The sequence below is a fragment of the Lonchura striata genome, chromosome 12, assembly GCF_050655825.1.
Source record: "Lonchura striata isolate lonStrDom1 chromosome 12, ASM5065582v1, whole genome shotgun sequence".
In the NCBI taxonomy this organism is placed as follows: domain Eukaryota; kingdom Metazoa; phylum Chordata; class Aves; order Passeriformes; family Estrildidae; genus Lonchura; species Lonchura striata.
The window spans coordinates 9,730,634-9,750,276 of record NC_140714.1 but is presented as its reverse complement, the minus strand read 5'-3'; the positions used below and the strand labels follow the sequence as shown (position 1 = coordinate 9,750,276).

Below are 19,643 nucleotides of genomic sequence, written 5' to 3'. Positions count from 1 at the left end.
GAGCTCTCCCGGGGCTGGGCTGAGCAGCTCCAGCAGCACAGCTCCACCAGCACCCCAAACCTGCCCTCTCCCCACACACCACTACCCAAGGCCAGGCAGGTTTGCAGCAGAATAAGGCCATACATCTGGAAAGATGCAACATGCACCTGAAAGGTTGCAGCTGGGAGTTTTACTGCTTACAGAGGATAGGAAGCAGCAAAGAACTCAGCAAAATTCAGGTGTAGCTAAAGACCACAGAGTGTTGGGGAGAAGAAGATGCACGTGACAGCCTTTCTCCAGGCAGGAACACAGACCATTAAATGTAATGCTTCACATTATGCTTCCAAATACCCACTTAATTTTGATTCAACAAGGCACTCGTGCTAATAAAAATTAAAACAGGTTCTGTAGAGTGTGTAATGGATGTGTGGAAGAGCTGCATGCGCAGGTGTATCTAAAATTAGCTATGAATACTAAACTTAACTGCTTTTCAAGTCTGGGGAGCACTGCAACCACCTGGAATTCCAGTTCTCGGCGGGGTGCCATGCAAGTGCCCATCCAGCCCCTCACCTTAGCAAGAGTCCTCAGGATTGTGGGGGGACATCCCTGCACCAGGTATCTCCCATTCCCACCTCTCTAACCTCCAGATGGAGTCTGGATTCTCCAAAAGCAAATATTGCCAAAAGTTTACCTCTTGCCACTGAATGCCAGAACCAAAGGCAGCTGCTGATGATACATTTCCACCAGTTTCACACAAGTATGGATGTCTGTGCGTCCACACTGCTGCAGGAGAGCTGAGTGCGTGCTCAGGGAGAGGAGAGGGAAACATGGTCTCTGTGAACGTCAGATACAGCAGGTCCATTTAATGACTAAACACACATGACTGTTTGCTTATAAAACACAGTGTCACATAAATCCGCTAGGAGCTAATTGCCTATTATAGCTCATGACGCTGCTGGAGTCAGCTGCTGAATTATAAAGGGTCCTTTACAAAGGAGGGAAAGCCAGTGGAGCTCTGCTCACCCGCCTCCACCACAGTTTCCAAACATTTTGTTTTCCAGTTCCTATAAAGTGAATGCTTATCCCCCCTCTAAGTGATGGGGCCCCTCTGCCAAGCTCGCTTGAGTAAGATTGGGGATAAATTGAAATACAAGGAGGAAGAGGAGTTTCTTTGATTCTTTTTTGAAATTAATAATAATAATAACAATGATAACACCATTTTCTCTGTTGTCTCAAGCCTCTTGCGCAGCCTCACAACTCATGGCACCCATCTCTCGACTGTCTCTGCAGCCAGCCTGGAGCTGGGTGGAATTTGCCACCACCCTAACAGCAGCAGTCACCTCCCATGGCCTGGCTACAGCAGCAAGGAGCAGGGAATGGCAGGGAGAACATCCCACATGCTGCACAGCAAGGACAGGCAAGGGAGCAATGGACCCCAGAGAGACACCTGGGTTTGGAGGAAAATAGGAAGCAATGAGTGATGCACCCTCTGTCTCTGAGTTCTTCTAACTTCAATCTGATTTTAACTCCACAGGTACAAGGTTTACAAGTCACCTGGGCTGTCTGATCCAGATCTGCACATATTTGAGCATCTTCCCACTGATTCCAGGCATACCTCTGTGGCTCTATCCCAGGACCCCATGCAGTCCATTCCTACCTCACACTCACATCCCCCTGATTCCCCTGCATGGCTTCACTGCTGCAGAGGCATCAGCTGAGGCTGAACCTGCAGAGATGGTGCCCCAAGACCCCCCCAGATCCTGGGGGCTGCTGGGCTGCAGATTGGAGGCAGATTGGAGCAGAGCACAACGTCCCATGGCAGGAAGGAACAGGATCTGTTTATACAGTGGGTTGTATGGGAAATGCATTCCATTATTGGAAAAAAAAAAATCCCTTAGCAAAACACATACCTTCATCTTATGCCAAGAGTTTAATCCTACCCAAATGGAGCCACATTCCATAAAGAAATTATCCTCTATAAATCACTGGGGTGGGAGCAGGCCACTTCCCTCACATTTCAGGGTGAATGATTCTCTGTAGTAAGGACCCTGTATGGATCAGCCATCATGGTCACAAGGGGAAAGGAGAGGATCTCCACTGAAATCTTATGGAAAAGCAGATTTATTGCTGCAACATCTCCACTATGTGAGCTGGTGGCACAACAGCGAGGACTGCTGGAGGTCTGACTTAGACCCTCATCAATTGTATGGTCATGCATGTGGTTGCTCAAAGATCGAGGAGCAGATCCATGACTGAAGTCGGCTGTTTGGCTGGAAAAGCAGATGTCTGAAGCTGGGCCATCCCACCCTCCCCTCAGCCTCAGGTGAGAGCTCCCACAGGGCAGGGGCTGAGGGTGCTGGACCTCTGGGCTCCCCATGTACTCAGGGCTCTGAGGAGGAACAGAACTTACTTGGGAGGGAATAATTATTTGGAGTCTCAAACAAGTTAGTTTACTCAATCTCTGCAAACAACTCGGCACATGACCTCCAAAACAGAAGCACACACCAGATCAGGACCTAAAGCCTCCTTTAGGAACAAGGAAAATGCAATGATGCAGAAGAATGAAACAAATCATTTCTTCATCCACACACCTGGCAGCAGGGAGCCAGATCATACTCTTTCCAGCACAAGTTCTTGCCTCCCAGGACAAAAGCATGTTTATGCTTTTGAAACTGCTCTCCAGTCCTTCTCAGCAACAGTGTTCTCCCCAGAACTGAGCCAGGTCTTACCTCACAGCTTCATTATGATAAACCACACAAGTGTTTATTATATATTAAGGCTGGAGTACTGCTGGGAAGAAAACCATAATACCTTCCACCTTGCTAACATGAACCTGCACAGTAAGAAACAGATCAGGTGTGAGCAGTGATGAAGTGGATCATCTCTTCATCTCTCAGCTACACTAAATAATTTACAGGGCCATTTTGGGACTGATATGCAAAGCAGTTTAACAATGATTTAACAAAAAAGTATGAAACTCCATCTTTTCATGGTTTCCAGGTGTTGAGATCAATTTACTTCACAGCAATTTTAATTTCTGGGCCTTTCTTTTCCCTCCTCCCCACAAAACCTGCAGCTGCCAACTATGCTGGCATCTACAGCAGCTAGAAAACGAATTTCCCTGTGAAGCAAATTCTTCCAGGATGAATTGAATGAAGGCAGAGCTCATAATTGCACATTACTGAAAACATTTCTGATAAAAAAAATGGGGAGATATTTTTATCCACATCTCCAGTTGAAAATTGCTGGGAAAGATGCTTTTGAAAAGCCATCATCTCCAAGCATGTAATTATCAGATCCTTGAACAAAAACCCATGGTCAAAGGAAAAAAAAATACTTCCATTGAAATAAAAAAATCAGGGGTGGCAATTGTTAATAATGGAGGGAGAGAAATTCTTCATCCTGTGTGATTTTGCACATCTCAAGTTACTAGACTGATTTGTAAATCCACAGATTAATAAACTTGGTGGCTAAGAACATCAAGCTCAGTCATTTTTTGTTATGAACAGAATAATAATAATAATAATATTATAAGAAAAAAAATCAGAAGCAGACTAGCAGTCAGACTGTCACAGACCCAGAATTTCCTAACACCCACACAAGCACGTTTGTCTTGAAACCAAATTCTGCCACCTTGAATAGACAGGCATACAATGACCTGGGGGCCCCATCCTATCAAGGCTTAAGACCATGCCTACCCTGATGGGATTACTCACATGCTAAAATTTATGCAGTAGCTGAACCGACAGCTGAAAAGAGCCTTAAATGTTCTTATGCCTGATAGCATTTCATTGTCAATTGATGAATATTGCTAAATATTTTTTTGCTCTACTTTTTCCTATCCAGCTCTGCATTAGCACATCTTTCTGATTATTATGACTTGCTAGGTTTAATTGTTTCTTTTATTTGCAACACCTACACATGCCTACACACAAAAGAAGAGATGCCCTTTCCTCCAGATTGCCCAATACCTTTTTTCTAACCTTCTGGATAAAATCCCATTATTTCCATCTTTGAATTAGGTGGATATCACAAGCAGTAAACATTGGCATCTGCACACAATCAATTTTAGCAGTCCATTTTCAAAAGAAATTGAATCCTACATGTCCTAACACATGCAAACACCTTGGCAGTGCAGTTACCATTGGCTTACATGGATTAAAAAAATAAAACAAACATTATAAAGAACAATGATCCTTGACATAAAGCAAAATGCAAGACTTAACATACCACATGAAACTCAGTCCCTTTCTATGGATCACTCTAAGTCAAAGTGAACCTCTTCTGGTGGCATTGAAATTTTCTTAAGCGTGGTGGCAGGGAAGATAATGCCTCAGCTGGAAACTGGACTCCAACATTTAACACTGGAGAGAAAATCTCTCTAGCAGTTGTTCAACTGACAGTGTGGACCAACATTTGTGTCAAATCTCCCTGGATTTTGCATGAAAACCATCTTTCTCTTAACAAATCTGTAGTAATAAGATGTGCCTGACCACAAGCATTTGAGAGAAAAACTCAGTAACCCCCATACAGGAGGAGAAAAACTGAATTTAAAAAATTGTTTCTATAGGCCATGAAAAGCTGTAGGATATTACTTCCATCTGTTTTCTTCTATAAAAGAGCAATTTCAGTGAAATGGGTCATCTCTAGAAAAGAGCAAGAATTTGTTTTGACAGCACAGATCAGCTCATTTATACTTAAAAGTTTAGTCAACAAAACTTAAGAGACCTGGTCACCAAAGTCCCAAAGCCATCAGGAGGTGTCCATAAGAACCTAAGGAGGGGGTAAGACATCACAAGGCTGAAGAATAAAATGTAATGTTCAGTTTAAAAAAACCAAACCAAAACAACATGCTACCAGAGTGGGGGCGAGCGAATGACAAATCCATCACCCTGTCTTTCAGTTCCTGAAGCTGCCTGTGTGTGAGCTGTTAACACCAAATGAGGAAGACTAACTGCAAACCTGGATCTACCACAAATAAGTCATGCCCACTCAATTGCTTTCCATATGAGAGTAACATTTCTGCATAGACAGAAAATGCAAGTTGCTATATCTCAATTTTAGAAATGCTTCTGACACTGTTTCACATGCTATTTTTGTAAGTGTGTTTGGGAAGCAGGATACAGATGATTATGAAGTGTATGCAAAACTGATTAGAAAACCACACACTGAGAAAATTCATCGGTTGTTCATAATCAGGAGAGAAAGATGTATTAAAGGAAGTTCTGTGGGGACAATCCCCAGCCTAGTATGGCTCCAAGTTTTCACTAAATGACCTGGATGTTGCAGAGAGCTTATTGAGACTACTGACAGCAACAAGGCATGAGGGACTGGGAGCAGGCTGGGACATAGATATTGAACCCAGAATGACTCATACATGAAAAGACCAAGGTACAATTTGGTAGAGGGGCATGCAAGCTACCAGACCCAGGCAGGAACAATCTAATGAATGAAGGATGGGGAAAAACTATAGAAGTGACAGCAAGGACTCTTCAGATACTGTGGGCTGCAAACCAAATGTAAATCCACAGTGCAATGTCATATGCAGGATGAGCTAACACCCTGCTACAAGCAAAGTGGGTATAGTCTACAAAATCTGTGAAATCATCATTTAATTTTACTCAGCACTGATAAAAGCCTTGGCTTGAATGCAGTTCCCAGGCCTGGTTACCACAGCTCAACAACTATTTGGCCCAGCTGGAGTTCATTCAGGTTGAACCAGTGCAGGTTGGTCAGACATCTGCAAGACCACAACTTCTGAGGCTGGGGGGAGAGATGAGTTGCCTATGCTAAAAAGAAGAGAGAGAGGAGGAAAAAATGTATTATTTCTCTCTTCAGATATTTGAACGTGATGCACAGAGGGAAAGAAGTAATCTGTCATCTGTGTTAGGATGTAATGCAAAGGCACTGAAATTACAAATAAGCAAAGTTTTTCCTTAAAATTTTAGAATACTGAATTAATTTGAGCTGATGAGGTGTTCCCAGATAGGATATAGTCAAATGCAATGTGGATGGATGCTATTACAGGTATGGCCAATACTATCTCAAGGTAGAGGAACAGCACAAACTTTCTCTGCCCAGTTTTGGCTCGAGGAAATTAAGATCTGTGATTCAGACCCAGAGATGTTTGTCTTGGTACACACACCCCAGTTTGTTTTTCTCTTAATCTTTCATTTGGCTGCAACTGAGGCAAAGCTGACAAGTGACGTAAGCAGCCTGATGAGCAGGACTTATATTAAATAGCACTATTGTGATGAATTCTTCAATAAGAAAGATAAAATCTTTCTTCCTAGGAGATTTATCTATGAAGATTTCCTCCTGTCTTATTCTAGCTCCTCACATTAGTTTTCTATCCCTTTCAGGCATGTTTTTTTCTATTCTTTCCCCTGCTTATTTGGCAAGCAGAGAACAGGGGAGCTGATCCCTTGAAAACCGAGAGCAGGAAGGGGCAGAGATCTATTAACAGGTCTCTTTTTCTGGCCATTTCCACCCTGCAATAAAGGGTGCAGTTTGCCAGTCTGGAAAAAGGACAGGAAATTCTGTCCTTGGTCTGCAGAGAGTCCATCTCATGCTAAAAGCATGGCTTCTAAAGGCAACAAAAAAGCCCACACCTAGAACCAAACAGCAAACCCGAACAGAAAAGAACATCCTCACTCATCTACTATCTTTATTCTTCCTTTGCCTTCTATAAAAATTGTATTTTTAAAAAATAAAAAATAATTAAGTCAGCCAAGTGGTTACATCCGAAAGACAAATAGTCTTCTAAAGTGTCTGTGCTGTCCTCAATTAATATTTGACATGAGCTGGTTTGGGATGGGATCTTCAGTGGGTCACTTGGAGCAGCACAGAAGAGATTCAGTGAGTTCTGTTGCTCTGCCCATTCCTGCAATGATCCTGCAGTAAGGACCATCTGAATGTGAAGTTTGTTAGAGCATAGCATAGAGGATGTTCCTGGACTACAGAAAGGCCATAAAGAATTTCAAGGAAGTCCTCCAACAGCGGGATTACAAAGGCTCTTGTGGAAATACATTCACCTTCCTATCAGCAGAACTACTCACTCTAAATAGAAAATAAACATCACCTCCCATAAAATATCACTGCTACTTTGCATTTTCTGACCCTTCCATTCTGAAGGACACACAAAATCTCTCTATTATTAAAATGTCCCAACAAAAAATGTCTGAAAGCAACTGACAGAAAGAAAAGAAATCACCAATACCCTATTGGTGGTGGGCCCAAAAAGCACTTCTGAAATGTCTGGGTGCTTCTTTGAAACAATTCATTTGGTTTTGCCTATTCCACTTAAAATGCTAAAATGAGTGGTAAGATTGCTATTCCCTTCATTGCTTCCATTCTAGATTTCCAGAAAGCATTCCCAAGAAAGCCATGATCTCAGTCCTCAGGAGCACCACAAGCATAAGCTGTGAGGGTCTGACACCAGGGTAAAAAGGCTTCCTTACCCACCCAGTGACTGCACGATTCCCTTGTACATGACATAACATTGGCCCAAGATTCTTGAGAAATGTTTGGGGCTGACATCAGAAAAATTTCTCATTTGATTACCCAGCATCCATACAACATCACCATTTGCAACAACACAGCCATCTTGAAGCACCAGATGTCTCTGGTGTGATGTTGGAAGTTTCACAAATTACCCTCTCTGTGGCTGGTGGCATCAAGGAAACCCCTCCAGCACACTCAGTGTCAGCCACCTCCAAACCACAGCCCAGCTCCTGGCTCAACCCCAAGAGCAGTATGATATTCTGCCAAGCTGTCTTTTGATCTTTCCATGGAACAAGTGCATTCCTGCCAAGTCACACGCCCAGATTCCCTCAGCCTATCAGGACTCATCAACGTGTCTCTGGCAGCTTCAAATTAAGCCCCCAAAATGCTTCTTGCTGTGCTGGTACAGTAGGTGAACATTACCTCCAGTCACTATCCATGGGATTAGGCAACACAGCCAGGCTAGGATGCTTTCCACCTGGTTCATCTTACCCTCAGACTGAGGGAGGGAAAACAATTTTCTAAAGTTGGGTTCATGCTTTAGGGCTTCTTAATGCTACAGAGAGGACAAAGTCTCACTTTGTACATCACTTCAGGCAGTGCAAAATTATTCAGAAACCATAAATTACCTCTGTACTTCCAACCCCAATGTCTTTGCTTTCAGAAGGGAAATGCTTGCATCAGAGCGGAAGACAAGCTCCATGCAGCACATTCAGCTGCAACAAGCAGAGCTACAGCATGCAACAAAGTACCTGAATATTGCACTCAGTTAGAAATATGAGCCTGTCCTTCCTGAAAAAACTGGGGCCAGAATTTGGTGACTGCCCTTTATAAAGGTGCCCTTCTACACTCATCTTCCAAGTCTCTTGTAGAAATGGAATAGATTTTTTTCATACTCCACAGTAATAGTGAACTCATATCTAAAGCAAGGGGTAGCAGCTCATTGAAATGGCAGATTTCTAGCAGGAGCTGAAATATTTATTAGACAAGGTAATAGTGGATTATATAGGAGGGGGGTCAATGGCAGTGATGCCAATACATTCAGCAGAGTCCCTTCTCCCCTCTTTCTTCCCAGCCCCCTAATCACTATTGCTGAAATGCCCAGACCATTCACACACTGAGCTTGGAAAATAAGGAGCTGCATTTAGCTTTTATTTTTTAAACAGCCAAAACAGCTGTAAAGGCTCCACAATATCTTAGGTGCCATAAGAACAATCCCTGTGACTGCCAATCTTCCAGGTGGAAAAGGCAGCCTGAAGGGTACTCCAGTGGTCACAGGGAGAAATTCCTTACAGAGAAGCAGAGACATATTTCACAAATCAAAGCAATTAAGTTTGCATGCAATGGTTTGGATTTGTAAAACCACTTTGAAAGTAGCACATGAAACTGCCCATGATATTAAAGATGCTTAAAGAAAATCAGATTAAACAAAAGTAAACTACTGGACAAGGGCAAAAAAAAAAAAAAAAAAAAATACAGACATGGCTCACTCACCAAAGTCTGACTGCAAATCCTTTTTCAGTCCACAAAGCATGTCTGCTGTTATCTATCAAATCATTCAACTAACTGTAAGAGCCGCTCCGTTTTCTCTCCCTGCCTGCGCTGGAATCCGCTCCCGGGCAGCCCGGGCTGCTCCCGGCGCCGAGCGCGGCTGCAGCGCACACGCGGCTCCCGCACTGCCCGGCAGCGAGATCGAGCACCAATCGTCCGGGGCTCTCCAGTTTGCGAGGACTCAGAGATGTGGCAATCCTCTAGGAAGAAATATCTTTACACGGCTGTTTAACGTGCGGCTCGCCAGTCCTGTGTGGAAATAGGAAAATGAAGGGTATGGGGTTTTTTAATGAGGTCCTAAAAATCCGGTGCTAGTTCTCTCGGCCCCACTGTCCATCAGGCATTGCCAAGCAAAAGTTGGAAGCGCGGTGATTAACCGGAACAGCTGGTTGAAGGGGAGGCAGCCACTGAACCCTGACGCTCCGGCAGATGCAGCAAATGTCGAGCGAGCACTTCATTCCCGGCGGAATTCCACCCCGCGCCCCGCCGGCGGAGAGCGGGCACCATCCCGCGGAGATGCGCTGGCCCCTTCCTGCCCGAGCCCCTCGCTGGCTCTCACGGGCATTTCAGGAGCGGGGTGGGGGAATAAAAAAGGCACAGACGGGAGGAGGGCGGGCAGGAGGTGCTGCGGCGGAGGCAGCGCTGCCCCCGCGCCGCGCTCAGCGCCAGAACTTGGCCGGCAGCGGAGCCGCGCAGCAGCCCCGAGTTGCAATTGCAGTTGCAATTGCAGTTGCAATTGCAGTTGCAATTGCAGTTGCAGCAGCGGGGCTGAGCACAAGAAGAGGCTGCGACTGCAGTGTTGCCTGACACACTTTCCTCTCCCCCACCCCCTCTTGGCAAGTGCTTGCAGAGCCTCCAGCACCTTTCAAGGCAATGTCAAGCTGCTGTCAAAGCATTACAGTGCCTCCCAAACACATACACACGGTGCTCGTAAGGGAATATGAGGCTGCAGCCTTGTGTCCTCCCTACAGCGTTTGCTGAAAACTCTGTTTAACCCTTTCTGAGGAAAGGCGGAGGAATCAGCACCGGCAAAAGGCATTCAAGTCCTGTGTCGAGATCTTGGCCAGACGAGGCTTTGAGGGCAGTGCTGGGACCCAGCTGGTCACCGGGAGTTTGGCTCTCCAGGACAAGATGCTGCATGGCTTCCCTGGCCCTGCACCGTGGGTAGGGAAAGGGCACTGGCCTAGGAAGAAATGGTTGCAGGAAACCAGTGTCTCCTTCCTTTACTATTAAAATGGAAAATTTGTCTGATTTGTGTTGAAGATCCAGAGCATGCAGAGTATGCCAATGCCCTGCCCATGAGATTCTAAGGGTGTGCACAGGGTCAGATCCTGCCTCCAGCACCGTGCAAGTCCCCTTCTCAGACAAACTGTGAGATGCAAACTGTGCTAAACAGCTCATGGCAGCATTCTTCATAGTCACCTTATTCTCTTGAGAACTACTGCCATCTATAACAGCAAGATTATACCCACAAACAGTGAAGAGAGATCAAGATGAGCATGGACTAAGGCACAGAAGGCATCTACATTTTTGTATGAGGGTCCAGGTATGGTTGAGACTGCTAGTAGATTTGTCTGAAAGCGGTCAAAAGGCCACAAATTTAGAAGGAAGCTCTGGAAAGGCAGCAAGGTTAAGCCTTGTTTCCTTAGGAAAGAAATCTGGATAAATCAAGAGGAACTAAACACATCTGAATGCACAAGCAGAAAATACTTAGAGACCTGGGGGTCCTAACTCTGTGTGGAGGAAGATAACTGGGTTTCAGCCTAATGCCAGAGCTCTTGTTCAGATTGAAATGCAGCTGCATTTCTACTGTGGTTCAAATTCAGCTATTTCATGAGAGGATAACTTATACAAAAGCAATAAAATCACTAAGTAATAAAAAACTACTTACAAAAGAGATATTTTGGTCCATAATTTGTTTAAAAGAAGTTGTTCAGCTGACAATAGACTTAATTAGTAATTGAGGCAAAATTTATAATTAGAAATCTTTTCACACAGCTATTAATGCTTTTGCTGCAAAGAAATTTCATCTTAAAGGAAAAAACATTACCAGTTGCACCACAAATACAAGAAGCTGCTAATTTGAGAATAGCCCATTGCTTGGGATGCCATGAAATGGATGTCTCCAAAATGGTGTTTTAAAGAAAAATTTTAAATAATTGTGTTTACACCACCATAAAATTCTTCCCACATTATCTGCTGCACAAAAAACGTGTGTGAGAACACACACTCTAATACACAGTTGAAGCTGCTTGTTTCTGTGGATGAGAACTGGCTGGAGCTGCCCCATTCCTCTGATGTTGGTGGAAGAGGCATTTGGGCATTTCAAGCCCAGAATTGCTGGTGGCATTCGTTGAGCTTCTTGGCAAGACACCAGACAACCAGGAGCCTGGAGAGGACAAAGGTGTTTACTCTACGGTTTCTGGCCAAAATCCACAAACACAAAACTTTCTTCATGTTTCAGGTGGCACTACATTAAAACCAGTTAAAGTGAACAGCTTGAGTTTCTAATGGGGAAGGGTAAGGATGCACCACACACCCCAACAAAACAAGACAGACCAAAGACATATGGTATGGCATAAAAATGTGTAGGTGTCATAAAAGAGCATCAACCTAAGCTATGGTGACAAACTCAAGGAACAGTATGTAGAGATTTGATGTTTCAGGAACAGTCTGTGCATTGTCCTGTACCTTCTTGATGTAAACTTTAAGTTTGTGTGCTCAGAATTAGTAGCTTTCCAAAAATGCTCTGGCATATCAACTACATACAAGCTTCATCTACAAATGTATGGTTTTTAAAATAAGTTAATCTTGTGGAGGTAGGATGTTTAAAAAGTTTTTTCACAGAAAAAAAAAAAAAAGAAAAAAAACAATCTCAGTTCTGTTTTTTTGGCATATTCTGATCTCCTATTACCACTCCAGGAGTACAGTTCACTTGTAAGTAAGGAGCATCTACCCTTACATGCACAGACATGTACTAGTACTTGCTTTAGCATTTCTTGTACCCACCACATCCTGTCCTGCTTGTGAACCTCATACATATTTCTCCAGAACTGCCTTACAAATCCTCCCAGAACCTCATTGGGAGTGATGCTGCAAACCTTACATGCCCTAAATTGGTTGGGACAACATTTACTGAATACACTTTCATCCAAACAAGACAGGGAGGACAGCAGAGGGAAGATCACAGGCTACTCAGAATATTCATTATTTAGTCCAGTGTTTGATAAGTATTTGTAACCATTATTATTTAACCACATCCAAAAGGATCCTTGTCAGAAGTCACAGGACTGTGGAACACACACACAAGATCCTGATATGAACCATTTAGCACTGAACATGGTCTGAGCTCTGGAGAACATGGAGAGAATCTTACATCACTCCACATTAGGAAGTCTCAGGAGACTCTCTGAAGACAGCTGAATGAACATAATGAAAAGTGAGCCACAAGAAAATGATGAGGAAAAACCCCCAACCACATGCACTTAGAGAGTGCAGAGAAACACTGACGTTCCAACCGCATATAAAATGATATTAATAGCAACAGAAATTGCTTTGGGTTAGGGAAGGTTCAGAAGAGACTGACACAGATGCTTTCTACTTTTTTTTAGTTCAGATGTTGAATTAAGATTTTTCCGTTACCATCTCCTTCTTCTCATCCTACTTCTTCCATTTAATAATACATGCCTACACATCAGGGTCCCCCTGGGACTGGGGACTCATCTTCCTGCTCATCCACCCTCTCAAGGCTTGTTTCTGGCACAGCAGACCCAGTGCTTCCAGTTGTCTTACTGGGAAAGACAGTATTTACTGAGAGTTCTAAGCATTTCTGCACAAAATCAAGAAGTTTGGAGAGCCTTCTTTGATTGATTTTTGGTTGCAACAGACAGGGAGGAGGAGGGACAAAAGGAAGACCCATCACTCTCTTGGTGGAAGAGACTTCACAGCTGAATACCCAGCTACCCACTGGCTGCACATTTGCTCCATTTCATCTGCTCCAATTTTACATAGTTGTACTTACTTAGAAACCCCAGACAACTGCATATCAGCCTCAGGCCTCATCTCTGGTCTAAGCAGATGCCCTGATTTTTACATACAACCCCAAAATGCAATGCACTGTTTCATCAATATATTTTTATGGCAAATGGAGAAGGGACTTGAAAAGAAAAAATCTTTAAGTGTATTTAAACAGCTTAATAATGGAGCCAGAGGAAGTCCTTGATTGTTCTTTTCTTCAAGTGCAAATTCCACCAGCCAGTCCTAAACACTGATTTATTACAGGTAGTGAACACTGAAAGATAAATTGACCCATCCAGTAAGCAATTAGAACCCATGCCACATGCACACACGCAGAGCACTGACACAGAGTACTTCCTTTACACAGCAAAGGTACCTCCAAGACCCCCATCCATTCCCTCCACCATCAGAGCACAACAAAATGGTTCTTGCACATTTTTCTGGGTAATCAGAGTAGGACACACTGGGGTTGGAGACCCCAGTGCTGATAAGAGAAACAGTGGAAGATAAATAGGCTGCAGGAAAGTACAAGGTCCTTTATTCTCCAGCCAGCTCTAATGATATAAAAGAGCTCGTTCAGGGACCTTGTTAGCAAAGGTCATCCCAACAAAAGTGAATCTTGGCTTTACAATGATTTTTTTAAGCCAAATGGAGATGAGCTTGACAAGACACAGTAATAAGAAATACAGCAGGAGGTTAACAACAACAACAACCACCACCAGCCATGCCAGGGCAAGTCTGGAGTTTATGACCTAGTCCAAAAGGAGCAGAGCTCTGGAAGTTGCATGCACAGTTTCTGAAAGGAGGTTCAACACTTTCAGGTAGACAGAGCATATTTCTCCCATTTATCTCTACTTCTGTGGCTTTATGTACAGAACAAGTACTTTTTCTAGGCAAAATACATCCCCCTTCCTTTGGAGAGTCTCCTAATTGGTTTTACTTTTTACCCCCCTCAAATCTTTCATAGAAATATATCTGGCTGGTACCCCATAGCCTTGTGACACTGGTAAAATCCTCAAGCATGTGCGTGATTGGAGGAACCACGCAGACACAGAAAGCAAGGGTAGCACCATGCCACTAGAGGAAACAAAATGCCTGCTTCCCAGCTTTTAGTGACCCGTGCACTGGAATAGGAGCAATTTGTTGACAGGAAAAAAAATGGAGGGCAAGTAAGCATCTAAACTTTTCAGTGATGGGACTGATTTCCAGTTTTAAGGTCATTAAACCACTCCAATCCACAGTGAGTGTGTGACAGCTGCACTTGGCACTTCAATACCTGCACCAGTGGCTGCCCTGAAAGGGCCTGTTCATGATCTCTCCTTCAGCAAAAATGCTGTTTCTTCTTTATATTTTATTCATGTCACCAAGAATGAAAGTAGTGATGGGTCTTTTAGCAGCTGGCCTGCATCCACCTTCTTTCCACACTATGGGTGAGCAATTTAGGTAAAACAAGCTCCAACACAATCAAAGTACAGGTGAGAGAAAACAACTTCTGCTACAGACCTTTGGATATAGAGAGAAAATGGGAAACAGGCACTGCAGCCCTACAAGAATAGAACACAACCCTAGAGCTCAGTCAGCTCCAAAGAGCTGCCACAGGATGGCAGGGAGCAGAGGTGTGAGCAGGTGGATGGGGCTGCAAAGCACATCAGCATCCCTCAACCCCTCATGCCACAAGAGCTCAGGTCTTTGCAGTAGTAGGGACTGAAAGACTTCTTCCTCTTGATCCAAAAGGATGCAGTGCTTGAGCCCAAAGACAGGACCCTTCTAGTAGCAGGGATGTGGCATTGCCACAGACATGAGAAAAAAAGACAGAAAAAGACAGAGAAAGAGGCAATGCTGCAACCTGTAGGACAGGTCTTAGCATCCAACTCCACTCCTGCCTGTGGGAAGAAAAACTTCTGCATCTTCTCCTTAAAGCATTTATCTTGGCACTGGTTTCTGCAAAAGCAATGCTGCCAATGCAGAAGGGAAAATAAGCAAGTGGGTCATCAGTCTTACCCGTTGCCACACAGTTTCTTTTCAATGAGTAGCAGTGTAACAATGCATTAACAATAAATGAAATGCCATGTTAACACTAATTTGCATAATACAGAGCCACATTGCTCTGCTGCCTCTATTCTCTTTCCTAACTCTCCTGACCTGCATATGAAACGAGATGAAATTTAATTGCTGGGGCATTCAGTAGAATCACTGAATTCCTGCTTAATGAGGCTTCATTTGTACTCTGTTGCATCGGACACCTTCTCTCCAAGGTGCTGTATTAACTAGCTGAGATATAAAATATTTTCCAAGGCACATTTTCATATGTGTTTCAACAAAGAAATAGCAGGAAAAGCGCTGACTGCTAAAGACAAGTATTAGTATCAGCAGCATGATAAGGCCAGTGAAATCCCAAGAGCACCAAGCCGTATTCCTCCACCAAACAAAAGCTTTAATGGCTTTTATATATTCTCTAGCATGCTACTACACAGCATCTATGCTGTGCAACTCTTCTAAAAGAGACAAGGCAAAGCTAGGTGAGACCTGGCCACAGTCTACATGAGAGACAGCCAAGAACTAAAAGCAATACCAATAATTTTGGTGACTCAGAAAAAGCACAGCCCACGTTGCACCCAGGAGTCAGAGCTCCGGATGGTTTTGCATTCAGATACCTCAGTGAGCTCACCTCATTCAGAAGTCCTTGGCTGAGGAGGTTCCTCATGTGAGGCACCTCAGGCTGCCTGCCTGAAAGGTCAGCCTTCCTTCTCGGTTTTTGCTCAGCCATAGCAGAGCCAATACCAGCAGCACAGACACAGCCGGGCTTCGGAGTCACATGTAGGGACCAAAGCCACCAAAGCCGGCGGCATTAACTCGTGGTGGCAGGGACACAGGGCAGAGCGGACAGGGGTGCCCAGCTGAGCGCTGGACGGCCGGTGTCAGCTCCAGCCCGGCTCTCCCCTCGCTGGGTCGGCAGCACAGCCCACGCCGAGCAGCACCCGTGCCACACTCCGCGGGGGGAGCCGATCACAGAGAGCAGACAGACATGACCCAAAAGGGCTACCACGCCAGGCAGCAGCTTCCCAGCGCGGGGGGAATCCAGGTCAGGCTCCCCGGCCGCCTCAGGAGGGCTCCCGGCTCTCCCCAGCCGCCCGAGCGGGATGAGGTGCCGGAGGTGCCGGAGCTCGGCCGCCCTCGGACGGGGCGGGCGCAGCCGCGGGGTCCCGGCTGCCGGCCGGATCCCGCTCCAGCTTGCCAAGTTTGACCTCCCCAGCCGGGGCACGGCAGAGCCACACACAGCACCCCCAAGTGCTGAGACCGGCGATGTACGAAGCATTTTGGCTTCAGAACACGCGGATCCCTGAGGGACCGCAAACTGCTTGTCGGCGCAGGTTTGCAGGGCGGGAGCAGCCTCCCCGCTCCCAGCCGGGCTCGCCGGGAGCAGTCGGAGCACGCTCCCCGCAGCCCGGGAAGGTTTGTCCGTCTCTGGTGTGTTACAGTCACCTATCAAATACCGCTTAGGCTCGTCCCCAGCGTGGGTCCACACAACACCAGCGGATCCATGACAGCTGCAACAGGCCAAGAGACCAGCCACGAAGTCATTTTCCCCTTTGCGTTGTAAGGGGGGAGAGTGGGGATCAGGGTATGGCGTGAGGCAGTCCTAATTATCTCAGGGTAGCTAATTATAAAGGACGCAAATTGGCAGAAATAAAGCCACATGGTCAATAATAGTATTTTTTTTTTAAGCTGGAAATTTTAGCCCATTATCTTTCCAGCTGAAAAGCTTTAATTGAAAATGGCTAATCTTCCAGTGGGTTCAGGAAGGGTTTACAAGCTAATTGCTTTCTTTTCTTTAGGATTAACACTTTGTTCTGTGAATAGGGGTGGAGGGCAGCAGATGTGCAGCCTTTACTCTCTTTAATCCAAATACCCCACTGCCACAGATGCTCCCAATGCTGTGTGGTGGCATAATGGAATCTCTTCCTTGCACATAAAGTGCTTGTTCTGAAATGAAATTACAGCTATCTATTAGAAAGGGAACAATAAATTTCCTCCACCACACATCACTATCATGAAAGACACAGCATTGGGCTGTAAAAATCCCTGATGGAAGTAAATCTTGCAGGAAAGAGAACAGCTAACAGATGAATTTACTATGTTTCTTTTGTAACCAGTAGTCAGTGTCATTTGGACAAGGGCAGAAAAGTCATTATCCCATGAAAGTCAGAACATGATCCCACAAACCTCAGGGTGGCTGGGACCTGGCTGCTAAGCTCTAGGCAGGGAGAAGATTTAAAGGAGCCAGCTGGGAGAACAACTGTCTTCCATTTAAAACAAGAGTAATTAATTCTGCTAACCACAGTGACAGCTACAACCTATTGCTCTCACAGAGTGCCCATAAAGCTAGTTGGGAATCTTGACTAGCTGGACTAGATGGGATTTGTATGACATGAGAAAAAAGGGTTGGCTTGATCCTGTGGGCTCAAAGGGAGAGATGTACATAAAGGAGAGGAGGATCCCTAATAGCAAAGGCAGAGAGAAGCCCATTTCTCAGAAAGAGGGGAGGGAGAGAAAATATACATTCAAAGACATCTTAAATTAACAAATGAGGTTGTAGCCATTCAGCTCTTTCTGCTGCAGGGCAAGGAAGACCAAGTCCCTTACCTGAAATCTGCACTCCTGCTGCTCACAAAACCAGCGTATGGCACCTCCTTGCAAGATCCTGATTACCAGTCCCAAAGGGGTCACAAAACCTGTTAGCAAAGCAACTTTTCCTATTTCTATGATCAGACCAGGGAAGGCCACACCATTAGGAGTGACAGTGTGCCAGCCCACCCTGCCCAGACTGGAAAGCACAAAGGCAACAGAGCACTTGGGCCCAGAAGGTAAAGGGAGAAGGAGGAAACATTTAGTGTTTGAATCAACAAGTCAAGCTAATATTTTGTGTCATAATGTCTCAGTAGTGCTGTTCAGAAAGGCACTAGGGAAGGGAGCCAGCCCCACCTGTATGAGCTGTCTAACAGCATCTCCAGGGGTTCCCCTAGAATGGCCAAGGAGAGGACATGTCTAGGGAGCAGGTCATCTTGAGTCCCTTGCTAAAGTTAGGAAATTTATTCAATCTGTAAACTAGAGAGAAGATTCATCTCTTTTGACACAACAGCAAATACAGCTCAGTAACTGCTTCCCCTATTCCTCCTGTCCCTAAAACCTAGAATTTTCTGCTGAGTCACTATCAAAAAGAACATACTCAAACCCAGGAAGGAAGCAGTGCAAACACTACCCATACAAGAGTGTCTCAGTCAAACCCATGGAAGCAGAAGACACAAAAGTCCAGGCAATGGGTACCATACTCAGAAATTTCAAAAGCTCAGCTAGTTTTTAAAAACTGAATTTGTGTGAAGTACAGCTCAATATTGCCTTTTCAAACCCTTCCTGGAACAGTCACGAAGTTGCTATCCTAATTCAAGTCTTTCATTAGCTGGTGAATTGGAATATTTAGTGTTCAAATGAAGATGAATTGTTGCCAGTCACAGCATCATCCTGCATTCAGCAGTGATCTCGATCTTGCAAAGTATTTCCTCAACTAAGGGAGAAAATCCTCAGAGCAAGCAGATGACAGACACTCATATCATGAACATATGGCCATATTAAAATCTAGATGGATGCTGAGATACTAGAGGCATGGGTTAGGAGGGGATGTTTTCAAAACTCTCTTAACCCAGTGACCCAGTTTATGGGAATGATGCTTTATCATTTACACCTTTAGATTGCTCGTGAGCAAGTGCACACTCTCTGCTACCTCAGCAGCTGTTCACATGCTGAAATGTGGTAGTTATTTGTGCAAGAAGGCATTAAAAGTTAGAGATTTGTTCATTACTGCTTTCCTGGGTGCTGTTTCTGGTACTCAAAGGCACAAAATTCCTGTAGAAGCTGACTCTAGAGCTACACCTCCTACTCCAAGAGTGCATTTCAATGCAAGAGCCACTGGGAACAATACCAAAAACCTTATTACTCCACAAATATGAACACACAGAATCCAAGCCAGAATCAACACTGGATAAATTATGACCAAGAAAACCATGTTTTAAAGGTATATATTTGGCAAAAAAGATGCTTTGATGGTTGTCTTCTTTTCAAACGAAAACAAAAAAGCAGAGAGAAAATTCTTTTCTGAAAGCAGTAAGAAGCACTGTGAAGACCTAGTTTTGTAGTTTTGTGATCACCTACCTTCATATTAGCTGACATCCCTGACATGCAGTTACAGACCTACTGCAGAACTGAACTAGCATTATAGAAGAGTTTCCTAGAAAAAGCTTTTTGTAATAGAAATATTCTGTCCAATTATTTACAGAGTGATCGCTTAAGAATATTTATTCTCCAAAATATACTGTACTATAAACCCCATTTACTCAACTATTCATTCATTTCTGAGAAGCAGCACAAAGCTTAGTAGGATGTGGAGATTCGAGTGAAAATTAAGGGATTGCTTTCTTTATAGCTGAGAATTGATGTACATATGTCAAATGACAGACAACAGGATCAAACAGGTCTTGATCAAAACAGAGCAGTGAAGCTTAAAGAGGCTCTGAACCAACAAGTAACACCTGAGAGGC

General features: G+C 44.5%; 1 protein-coding gene across 8 annotated transcripts in view; it reads right to left on the bottom strand.

Annotated features, from left to right (window-relative positions):
• GRIP2 (glutamate receptor interacting protein 2) overlaps positions 1-19,643 on the bottom strand; it is a 257,026-nt gene that overhangs the window by 72,079 nt on the left and 165,304 nt on the right. Inside the window, exons 1-2 of one of the 8 annotated variants that reach the window (XM_085590446.1) lie at positions 8,977-9,776; positions 671-5,768 (exon numbers count right to left, since the gene is read on the bottom strand). The exons of 6 other annotated variants lie outside the window; for them this stretch is intronic. Coding sequence is in view for 1 of the 2 variants with exons in the window: in XM_021531545.4 (XP_021387220.2) it covers positions 8,977-9,016 (40 nt within the window). In the remaining variant the exon portion in view is untranslated. Of the gene's footprint in view, positions 1-670; positions 5,769-8,976; positions 9,777-19,643 lie in introns of those variants that run through there. One more of the 8 variants, XM_021531545.4, reaches the window with a different exon arrangement.